The sequence below is a fragment of the Entelurus aequoreus genome, linkage group LG06 (assembly GCF_033978785.1).
Source record: "Entelurus aequoreus isolate RoL-2023_Sb linkage group LG06, RoL_Eaeq_v1.1, whole genome shotgun sequence".
Taxonomy (NCBI): domain Eukaryota; kingdom Metazoa; phylum Chordata; class Actinopteri; order Syngnathiformes; family Syngnathidae; genus Entelurus; species Entelurus aequoreus.
In genome coordinates, this window is record NC_084736.1 from 3,236,331 (window position 1) to 3,248,681 (window position 12,351).

The 12,351-nt window shown below is 43.3% G+C and overlaps 1 protein-coding gene across 4 annotated transcripts in view; it reads right to left on the reverse strand.

Annotated features, from left to right (window-relative positions):
- LOC133651750 (rho GDP-dissociation inhibitor 2-like) overlaps positions 1 to 9,271 on the reverse strand; it is a 65,428-nt gene extending 56,157 nt beyond the window's left edge. The window contains exons 1-3 of one of the 4 annotated variants that reach the window (XM_062049846.1): positions 7,457 to 8,064; positions 6,947 to 7,021; positions 6,109 to 6,233 (exon numbers count right to left, since the gene is read on the reverse strand). In XM_062049846.1, the coding sequence (XP_061905830.1) occupies positions 6,109 to 6,181 (73 nt within the window). In that variant the 5' untranslated portion in view covers positions 6,182 to 6,233; positions 6,947 to 7,021; positions 7,457 to 8,064. Of the gene's footprint in view, positions 1 to 6,108; positions 6,234 to 6,946; positions 7,022 to 7,456; positions 8,065 to 8,614; positions 8,722 to 9,186 lie in introns of those variants that run through there. The other 3 variants (XM_062049848.1, XM_062049850.1, XM_062049849.1) reach the window with 3 other exon arrangements.
- Between the last annotated feature and the right edge of the window lie 3,080 nt (positions 9,272 to 12,351).

Sequence of the window (12,351 nt, forward strand, 5' to 3'; positions counted from 1 at the left end):
TGCATGATTTGTCCTAGTGGGAGCATATAGATGTTAAATAAAGTCGGCCCCAAGATTGAACCTTGGGGGACTCCACACGTTACGTTGGTTGGTTCTGATACAAAGTCACCAATGGAAACAAAATAGTTCCTATCTTGTAGATATGACTTGAACCAGCTTAAAACTGTGCCTGAGATCCCCACCCAGTTTTCCAACCTGTCCAAAAGTATTGAGTGGTCGACAGTGTCAAATGCAGCACTGAGGTCCAAAAGCATTAATACTGAAGTTTTGCCAGAGTCTGTGTTTAGACGGATGTCATTTATAACTTTAAGAAGGGCCGTCTCTGTGCTATGAAGAGGTCGAAATCCTGACTGGAAGTTGTTGTGGCAGCCAGTAGAAGCCAAGAAGTGATTTAGTTGTTGGAGGACAACTTTCTCAATTATTTTACTTATGAATGGTAGATTTGAAATTGGTCTGTAGTTGTTGATAACAGAGGCATCTAGGCTCTGCTTTTTTAGAAGAGGTTTAATGACTGCAGTTTTGAAAGCCTTCGGGAAATTGCCCGATTTAATAGAATTATTAACTATTTGCAAGGTGTCTGTTGATAGGCAGTCAAAAACATTCTTAAAGAAGTTGGTAGGTAAAACATCAAGGCAGCAGGTGGATGACTTTAGAGCTGTCACCGTTTCCACTAGAGTTTTAGAGTCTATGGCATTAAAGCTTGCCATCATTGCTGTGTTACTTTTGCCTAAATGGGGTGGTGATCCAACTTTTTTACTTGAGATATTGATGGTGCGTCTGATGCCTTCAATTTTATCAGTATAAAAGAATGCAAAGTCATTGCATTTCTGCGTGGAATGGAGTTCGGCTGGTATTTGTGTTGGGGGTTTAGTCAGCCTGTCAACGATTGTGAATAGGGTTTTGGCCTTATTTGTGTTGCTGTTTATGATATTGGAGAAGAATGTTTCTCTAGCACTTTTTAAGACTAAATTGTAGGCCTGGAGGCTCTCTTTATAGATGTCATGGTGAATATGAAGTTTTGTATTCCGCCAGATTCGTTCAGCCTTCCTGCACTCTCTTCTCTGGGCTGTTACAGCAGCAGATTTTCTCCAGGGTGCCTTTTGCTTGCCAGAAATCGTTTTAACTGTAACAGGTGCAATGATATCTATGATATTCACAATTTTGGAATTAAAGTTGCTTACAAGATCATCAGCATGACATGGGTTTAGAGGTGGTAGTGAGGAGATGGCGTTTTTAAAGAGGACATTAGCATGTTCATTTATGTACCGCTTTTTGACATTCTTTGATTCTGTTTGTGTGTCCGGAATTACAGAAATATTAAAGAAAACACAGAAATGATCAGACAATGAAGGATCAATCACAAGAACATCAGAAACATTGAGACCTTTTGTGATAATCAGGTCCAGGGTGTGTCCCTTATAATGTGTAGCCTCTTTCACATGTTGAGACAGTTCAAATGTGTCTAAAATAGTAAAAAGTTATTTTGCGCCCTTGTCATTTAAATCGTCAATATGAAAATTAAAATCACCAGTTATAACCAGGCAGTCAAAGTCAGTGGAGATGCTAGACAATAGTTCAGTAAAATCATCAAAAAAATTTGCAGAATATTTAGGTGGCCTGTAGATAATTAACAAGAGAATTTTGGGAGAGCATTTCAACACAGCACACAGGTATTCAAATGATGTAAACTCACCGAGTGACATCTGTTTCCCCTGAAACATGTTTTTAAATATAGCAGCAACCCCTCCACCTCTTTTCCCCGATCTACATATATCAATGAAGTTATAGTTGGGGGGTGCTGTCTCGATCAGAATGCTTGCACTGTTATTTTGTTCCAGCCATGTTTCAGTTAAAAACATAAAGTCAAGTTTAGAAGTGCTAATAAAATTATTGACTAAAAATGATTTGCTATTCAGAGACCTGACATTGAGCAGACCCATCCTGATGGTGTTATTGACAGGCTTCGATGTTGGCTTTGATTTGGAGATAATAGGAATGAGATTGTTTAGGTTAGCAGGGTGGCTAAGTTTCCCAATGTTTACTCTCTTGGTAGTCACAACAGGGATGTAGAAGGTGCCATGATTTGATGTAGGCAACCTTGGGCCCAGCTGATAATGTGGTCTACTGCTGAACCCTTTTCTGTATCAGAAATATTCAGGACTGCTGTCAGGGCGAGGCGGGGTTTGCCGTAAGGGGGAGGGGGAGTGAGCAGCGTCAGAGCTGGGACGAACTACTGAAGGTGAACGTTGAGGGCGTGTAAGGGGTTGGCGTGAGAAAGGTGAAGTATGGCTGGGGGGTTGTGGAGCACGCCTTCGTGGAGGGGGTGGTGGAGGTGAGCGATGATCTAGGGGGGTAAAAATCTGAGTAGGGTGGGGCGTGAGTGGGGGTAGCTCCCGGAACTCCAAGGGGGAGAAGGGGGGAGAAAGGTCTACTTGAGGGAGGGAGAAAGATGGAGACGTGGATGGCTTGGGGGATGTGGGGGAGGGATCTTCACATGCATTCAGAATGGAGGGAGGGGCGGTAGAGGAGGATAGACACCTCTCCTCTTTGCTCTGGTGTATCTCATGGTCGACGTTCTCCTTTTGCAGTGGCGGTCCTCCTTCGACGTTCCTGATAGGCTGTGTTGTGTCTTCCTTCCTCGGTGGCTCCTCTTGTCTCTTGTCCTTGGCAGTGATGATAGATGCAAGATGCAGGAAGTGAAACATGTTGTTCATGAATAGCTTTACTCCCATCTTATTCAGGCAAAGTCCGTCTGCCTTAAAAAGATGCCTGCGGTCCCAGAAAAAGCTAAAATTGTCAATAAAATGCATTGAACGAGCAAGAAGTGCACTTGATAGCCACTCATTCAGCGAGTAAAGTCTACTGAATCTCTCAGCTCCTCTCCTGATTGGGGGTAGAGGACCACTGATAAAAACGTCAGCATTCACAGCGCTGACTGTTTCAAAGAGTTTATTGAAGTGCTCTTTCAGCTCTCTTGATTGTTGTTTTACAATGTCATTAAAACCAATGTGCAGGATGATATTTTTCACATTTGGGTGTGCAGCGACAATTTCCAGGATTCTTTTTTCCATGTCAGATACCATATCCTTCGGAAAGCAGAGTACTTTGGTGTTATTATTGCTTTTCATATCTTTTACAGAAAAGTCCCCCACAATCAGATTTTCAGGAGCTCTCGTTAGCTTTCTCTGTGGTGTAAAGTTAGCAGGTCTTACCCTTCTGCGTGGTGATGGTGGGTTATTCAGGCAATCAGAGGGGGATCCATTGTCCATCAACAGTGGGGCAAACCTGTTCTTTAGTTGGACACTTGCTTGCTGGGGAGGTTTATTGGTAGTTCTCCTCTTCTCAGCTGTCCGCTGCTGTGTCCTACGTGGCAGTGGAGTTGATGACGCAGTATGCCTGGCTGAAGATGGTAGCGCAGGCCAGCCGGTCAGATCAGAGATATCGGGGCGCTGGGTCCTGCCAGATATCCATTCTCCCTTGTCGCAGGGAGGTGGTCTTCTCTTTGGCTTTGCACCAAGTGTGTTCCAGGGAGGATTTTCACTGGTAGATTTATTACCCTCTACAGGGACCTCCCGTTTCTTCGTAGCTTCATTGTTGCTAGTTAGCTGGGTTGTAGCATGGTGCTGTCCAGTGTTTTCAGTCGACAGGAGTGCTAGAGTGGTGTTGTAGCCACATTGTCCATTCACTTCTAATTAGTTACTATAGTAACTAATTAGATGACCATAGTAACTCATATTATGACCATGGTAACTAATTAAATTACCATAGTGACTAATTAGATGACCGTATAAACTAATTAGATGACCATAATAACTAATTACATGACCATAGTAACTAATTAGATTACCGTAGTAACTAAAAAAATGACCATACTAACTAATTAGATGGCCATAGTAACTAATTTGATTATTGTAGTAACTAATTAAATGACCATAGTAACTAATTACATGACCATAGTAACTCATTAGATGACCATACTAACTAATTACATGACCATAGTAACTAATTAGATTACTATAGTAACTAATTCTATTACTATAGTAACTAATTAGATGACCATAGTAACTAATATTATGACCATGGTAACTAATTACATTACCGTAGTGACTAATTAGATGACAGTATAAACTAATTAGATGACCATAGTAACTAATTAGATTACCATAGTAACTAAAAAAATGACCATACTAACTAATTAGATTACCATAGTAACTAATTTGATTATTGTAGTAACTAATTAGATGACCGTAGTAACTAATTAGATGACCATAGTAACTAGTAGGGATGTCCGATATTCCGATATTGTCCAACTCATTAATTACAGATACCGATATCAACCGATACCGATATCAACCGATACATACAGTCGTGGAATTAACACATTATTATGCCTAATTTGGACAACCAGGTATGGTGAAGATAAGGTACTTTTTAAAAAATTTTTTAAAATAAGATAAATAAATTAAAAACATTTTCTTGAATAAAAAAGAAAGTACAACAATATAAAAACAGTTACATAGAAACTAGTAATGAATGAAAATGAGTAAAATTAAGTGTTAAAGGTTAGTACTATTAGTGGAGCAGCAGCACGCACAATCATGTGTGCTTACGGACTGTATCCCTTGCAGACTGTATTGATATATATTGATATATAATGTAGGAAGCAGAATATTAATAACAGAAAGAAACAACCCTTTTGTGTGAATGAGTGTAAATGGGGGAGGGAGGTTTTTTGGCTTGGTGCACTAATTGTAAGTGTATCTTGTGTTTTTTATGTGGATTTAATTAAAAAAACAACAAAAAAAACCCGATACCGATAATAAAAAAACCGATACCGATAATTTCCGATATTACATTTTAACGCATATACTAGTAACTAGTATATGATGCAGATTCCAAGCATGTTCAAAGACTTAGTATAGTTGAAGACTTCCGGTCATTAGACAACATGAGTGCACATCATAATGGCAGCTACACTTTACATCTTAAACTAAATGATTTGGGAATGTCCGGCGGGCCAGATTGAAAAGCTTAACAGGGGCCTTCATTTGCCCAGGTCTGGTCTAGTCTGACGAGATGTGAGAATTAAGCTTTTCAATATTGTTTCTTCCTCAATTTCCAGATGATTGAATTCACTTTCACCATCTTTATCACACACACACCAAGTGAAGTGAAGTGAAGTGAATTACATTTATATAGCGCTTTTTCTCAAGTGACTCAAAGCGCTTTACATAGTGAAACCCAATATCTAAGTTACATTCAAACCAGTGTGGGTGGCACTGGGAGCAGGTAGGTAAAGCGTCTTGCCCAAGGACACAACGGCAGTGACTAGGATGGCGGAAGCGGGGATCGAACCTGCAACCCTCAAGTTGCTGGCACGGCCGCTCTACCAACCGAGCTATACCGTCCCACAAGCAGTGATTTACACACACACACGCACGCACACACACACACACACACACACACACACACACACACACACACACACACACACACACACACACACACACACACACACACACACACACACCTGTGTGAGGGGAAACCCCGGAAACCTTCCTTCTGCCATCTGTCCCTGTTCAGCACTACTGCAGAGAGGGCATCAAACACCCACACACACACACACACACACACACACACACACACACACACACACACACACACACACACACACACACACACACACACATACACACACACACACATCGGCTTTGGGAAGTTGGTGACATCATTGGTGTAGTGGATGCGCTGTGTCATCATTATGTGCAACATCCTGTACAAGCAGCGTTCATATTTACACATTCTTAAGGCAATTGCATGTGTTTTGAAGTGATGGCAACATAAACGTAGCAGCAGAACAATCAAGACGCTGGCAGGCAGACACACGTGATCAATAGCTATTGATTCTCTATCTTTGGCAGCGTTTCATGTTGGTCATAAAAACGTCCACACCCGCAAAGATTGAGACAAACGGTGCACACTCCCCTACAAAATAAGAGCGCGTACACACCCTTAAATTGTGCTGGACTCTGAATCCGCTCTAACAATAGAGTTGTTGTACGCATATTAATTGTACTGTTCCAGAGAAGTAATAGAAGGTCAGCTCACCTCTGTAGCACATGGTCAGCCACAGCAGCTGCAGCACTTGACCCCCAAACTCACACACGTCCAATCCCAGCATGCTGCCTCGCAACGTGACAACCGGGCGGGGGAGAACTGGAGAAGCCGGCAACCTCCACAGGTACCAGAAGAAGAAAAGAAAAGAAAGTGGAGCGCAAAGAGGAGAGCATCCGCTGAAGTCTCGGGCGAGGGGGGGGGGAAAGAAGGAGGTCAGACATGCATTGTCCTCCGAGGGGTGGAATGAAAGGAGGGGGACACGGTCAAGGGAAGGGCTGGCGAGGCACAGGCGAGGAGGGTATCCTTGGGTGTGGATGTGAGCGAGCGAGAGGGAAAGAGAGAGAATGGGGGAGGAGGGAGAGGCAGCTTTGCACTTCTTCCTGCTGCTTCTTTGCTCGTGTGTGGCCAAAAGCAAAATAACTGCACCCAAAATTGAGAATATGTTTGTGTAATGACAGTCTGCAGCAGCGTGTGTGTGTGTGTGTGATGCTCAGACGCTGCCTATCGATCTGTAGCGGCGCACCCACCTCCCACCTCCCACCCCCATCCTTCACAGTGAGCCCAGAGACTGCAATGAGCTCATCCTTTAACCCTCCCTCTCTACACCTCATTCCCTCTCACACACTCTTTCCCTTCCCTCCCCGTGTCGGTGCCCTCTCCCTCCGTCTACCCATTTGTCAACCTATCATCTGGGTGACCACACCCTGGCAACAACTCCGGACTCCCTGGGAATCTCTCAAACATGGCAGCGTAGAAAAGAAGAAGAAGAAGAAGAAGAAGAAGAAGAAGAAGAAGAAGAAGAAGAAGAAGAAGAAGAAGAGTGTCTCACTTGACAGGCAGATATCTTCTCCCGTCCCTTGTTAGAGCGTCGTGCTTCACAGGAGCCAGAAGCTGCTTTGTCCCTCTGAAAGAAGACAACATATTCATTTCTTTTCTCACTATTCTCCCCACATTTAAAGCCCAGAAATAGAAACCACTCTAGACACCATTTAGTTTCTCTTGGTGAACATAAAAAGGCTTCAGGGTGATGAATGGAGGCTGTTTTGGTGTTGGAGAGAACATGACAAAAGGCAGAGAGAGGAGGGGAGTGAAAGTACATTTTGGAATAGTTTATTTTACTAGCAACGGTTCACAAGGAAAGTGATCTCAGGTTTGAATCACGCCCACACACACACACACACACACACACACACACACACACACACACACACACACACACACACACACACACACACACACACACACACACACACACCATCCAGCAGGGAAAACTAGACATTTGCTTCACTATACAAACGTTACGACCCCGTTCAATGTTTATCAATCAAAGATTACTTACTACTGGCATCTGTTTGTCTCGAGAGACAATAGCGTTTTGCGCTCAAATGTCAATTCCTGTGCAACGCCTGTTGTGACTATATAAGCCAATTCTTGACAGACATGCTTTGTTGCAGTTCCTGCACACATATTGTATTGTTGGTTGATTCAGTGGGGGTGTGACTGTTCGCTTTCTACGTTCACGCTTCTCCTCCCATTGTCTTACTCTTCTTAAGTCACTCTGATGTACGCCCTCCTCCACTAACTTCCTCCATTTCCCACGTTCAGCTGAAGAAGCTTCCCAGTTTAATGGCTTGATGTCACTGGCCTTCATATCACGCTTACACACACCTTTAAAGGCCTACTGAAATGATTGTTTTTTATTTAAACGGGAATAGCAGATCCATTCTATGTGTCATACTTGATCATTTCACGATATTGCCATATTTTTGCTGAAAGGATTTAGTAGAGAAAATCGACGATAAAGTTCGCAACTTTTGCTCGCTGATAAAAAAGCCTTGCCTGTAGCGGAAGTAGCGTGACGTCACAGGAGCTAGTATTCCTCACAATTCCCCGTTGTTTACAATGCAGCGAGAGAGATTCGGACCGAGAAAGTGATGATTACCCCATTAATTTGAGCGAGGATGAAAGATTCGTAGATGAGGAACGTTACAGTGAATGACTTGAGAGGCAGTGATGGACGTATCTTTTTTCGCTCTGACCGTAACTTAGGTACAAGCTGGCTCATTGGATTCCACACTCTCCTTTTTCTATTGTGGATCACAGATTTGTATTTTAAACCACCTGGGATACTATATCCTCTTGGAAATGAGAATCGAGAACGCCAAATGGACATTAAGTGCCTTTTATCTCCACGACAATACATCGGCGAAATGCTTTAGCTACGAGCTAACGTGATAGCATCTTGCTTTAACTGCATATAGAAACAAAAAAAATAAACCCCTGACTGGAAGGATAGATAGAAAATCAACAATACTATTAAACCGTGGACATGTAAATACACGGTTAATGCTTTCCAGGCTGGCGAAGGTTAACAATGCTGTGCTAACGACGCCATTGAAGCTAACTTAGCAACCGTACTGCACAGAGCTATGCTAAAAACATTAGCTCTCCACCTACGCCAGCCAGCCCTCATTTGCTCATCAACACCCGTGCTCACCTGCGTTCCAGCGATCGGCAGAAGGACGAAGGACTCCACCCGATGCGTTTGGCGGCCCGGAGACGTAGGAAGTCAAGGTGAAGTCGGCGGCTAGCGCTCCAACAAAGTCCTCCTGGTTGTGTTGCTGTAGTCCGCTGCTAATACACTGATCCCACCTACAACTGTCTTCTTTGCAGGCTTCATTGTTCATTAAAAAAATTGCAAAAGATGTCCAGAATACTGTGGAATTATGAAATGAAAACAGAGCTTTTTGTATAGGATTCTACGGGGTACCATAACTTACGTTACTCGGACTTCGTCACGCGCATACGTCATCATACCGCGATGTTTCAGCCGGATATTTCCCGGGAATTTTAAAATGTCACTTTATAAGTTAACCCGGCCGTATTGGCATGTGTTGCAATGTTAAGATTTCATCATTGATATATAAACTATCAGACTGAGTGGTCGCTAGTAGTGGCTTTCAGTAGGCCTTTAAATCGAAGGACAGGTCTTCCCACAGCCCTTGTTCCAGAGGCCAGTTCTCCGTACAGGATGTCTTTTGGAATGCGAGTGTCATCCATTCGACTTACATGGCCAAGCCATCTCAGACGTCGTTGTGTAAGGAGAGCGAAGATTGTCTTCATTCCTGTTTTCTCGAGGATATCCTTATTCGGGATGCGATCCCGCCATTTAATTCCCAGAATCCGCCTTAGGCACCGAAGATGGAAGGAGTTCAAACGGCGCTCTTGGCGTGCATACGAGGTCCATGACTCACTGCCATAAAGTAGAGTGCTGAGAACACAGGCTTGATAGATCTTATTTTTCGTGTTGATGGTTAGCAGTCTGTTCTCCCAAGCACGCTTGGAGAGTCTAGCCATCGTTGTAGATGCTTTGCCGATGCGGATGTTGATCTCGGCATCGAGAGAGAGATTGCTGGATATGGTTGAGCCAAGAAAGGTGAAGTTCTCAACAACTTGCAGGGTGTGGTTTCCAATGGAGATCCTTGGAATGTTGCGCATATCTTGTCCCATAATGTTTGTCTTCTTGAGGCTTATAGTTCAGCCAAAGTCTTTGCATGCATCGGAAAAGCTGTTGATCAGCCTCTGTAGTGCTTCCTCTGATGGTGAGGCCGGAGCAGCATCATCTGTGAAGAGCATCTCTCTGATGAGGACTTTACGCACTCTAGTCTGGACTCCCGCTGATGTGTTGGATCCACTGTGGACTGGACTTTCACAATGTTATGTCAGACCCACTCGACATCCGTTGCTTTCGGTCTCCCCTAGAGGGGGGGGGTTACCCACATATGCGGTCCTCTCCAAGGTTTCTCATAGTCATTCACCGACGTCCCACTGGGGTGAGTTTTTCCTTGCCCGTATGTGGGCTCTGTACCGAGGATGTCGTTGTGGCTTGTACAGCCCTTTGAGACACTTGTGATTTAGGGCTATATAAATAAACATTGATTGATGATTGATTGATAGTCTTTGCCCGGAGACGTGCGAGGTTGAACAGTTTCCCGTCGCTCCTTGTGTGCAGGTAAACACCATCGTCAGATGATTTGAATGCTTCTGACAATAGCAACGAGAAGAAGATTCCGAAGAGCGTAGGAGCAAGCACGCATCCTTGCTTCACTCCATTCTCAATTGGGAATGGGGCTGATGTGGAGCCGTCATACTGGATAGTTCCTTGCATATCTTCATGGAATGATGTTATCAGCTTTAGCAGCTTTGGTGGGCAGCCTATCTTGTGCAAAAGCTTGAAGAGAGCCTTCCTGCTAACTAAATGGAAGGCCTTTGTAAGGTGGATGAAGGCGATATGCAATGGTTGTCTCTGCTCACGGCATTTCTCTTGTAATTGTCTGATAGAAAATATCATGTTGATGGTCGATCTCCCCGACCTGAATCCACATTGCGATTCTGGATATACACGGGCCGCAAGCAATTGCAGTCTGTTGAGTAACACTCTAGCGAAGGTCTTCCCGACAGTGCTTAGGAGGGATATTCCACTGTAATTGTTGCAGTCGCTGCGATCTCCTTTATTTTTGTACAGTGCGATGATGTTTGAGTCACGCATATCCTGAGGAATTGTTCCTTCATCCCAGCATTGACATAGAAGCTCATGAAGATGGTCTAGAAGAACAGTGTCCTTACTGTTCTTGATGATCTCAGTGGGAATGCCATCGTTCCCTGGAGCTTTGCCACAGGTAAGGGAGTTGACTGCCTTCTTGAGCTCCGCTAAGGTTGGGAGCTTGTCGAGATCATCCATGACAGGTAGGTTCTCGATGCTTTCAATTGTAATGTCATTGACTGCAATATCCCGTATATGTCTAGGGCTATATAAGTTTACTTATATAGCCCTAAATCAGGAGTGTCTCAAAGGGCTGCACAAGCCACAACGACATCAGGGATCCACATCAGGGCAAGGAAAAACTCAACCCAATGGGATGACAATGAGAAACCTTGGAGGGTACCGCAGATGTGGGGACCCCCCCTGGGCGACCGGTGCAATGGACGCCAAGTGGATCTAGTTAAAAGTGTGAGAGTCCAGTCCATAGTGGATCTAATATAATATTGTGAGAGTCCAGTCCATAGTGGATCTAACATAATAGTGTGAGAGTCCAGTCCATAGTGGATCTAATATAATATTGTGAGAGTCCAGTCCATAGTGGATCTAACATAATAGTGTGAGAGTCCAGTCCATAGTGGATCTAACATAATAGTGTGAGAGTCCAGTCCATAGTGGATCTAACATAATATTGAGAGTCCAGTCCATAGTGGATCTAACATAATATTGTGAGAGTCCAGTCCATAGTGGATCTAATATAATAGTGAGAGAGTCCAGTCCATAGTGGATCTAACATAATAGTGAAAGTCCAGTCCATAGTGGATCTAACATAATAGTGAAAGTCCAGTCCATAGTGGATCTAACATAATAGTGAGAGAGTCCAGTCCATAGTGGATCTAACATAATAGTGAGAGTCCAGTCCATAGTGGATCTAACATAATAGTGTGAGTCCAGTCCATAGTGGGACCAGCAGGAGATCATCTTGAGTGGAGACAGGTCAGCAGTGCAGAGACGTCCCCAACTGATACACAGTTGTGGTCACCGAATCTGTGCAGAGCAGAAAAGAGACGGCAGATCAACTGGTCTAAAAGGGGGGTCTATTTAAAGGCTAGAGTATACAAATGAGTTTTAAGATGGGACTTAAATGCTTCTACTGAGGTAGCATCTCTAACTGTTACTGCTAGAACATTCCAGAGTACTGGAGCCCCAATAGAAAACGCTCTATAGCCCGCAGACTTTTTTTGTGCTCTGGTTCAAGAACCAATTAAGTTTGTAAATCAAGGTTCCACTGTATTTATTAGAGATGCACAATATTTCAAGCTGATACCAATACCGATTACTTCCTGATTCCCAAGGCCGATACCGATGTCTTATCAATATCTTTTTCTCTCTCTCTTCTTTCCCATTGATACTCCCTCATCTCTCCTGCTTGCTTCTTTGTTTTGTCTTGTCTTAACTTTCTTCTAGCCTCTTTTTGCACTGCTCTCTAAAATCTGAACCATGGAATTGATCAATCAAACTTTATTGCAGACTCCAACGTCCAAGTAGACATACAATCACACACAGTACATAAAACAAACAAAATACAGTATAAAAGGCATTATCACATAATATTAAAAACAGGGCTTGTGCATATTCAGTAAAAGGCATCTAATAAATAAATACAAGCAGCAATAAATAAATAAATTAAAATA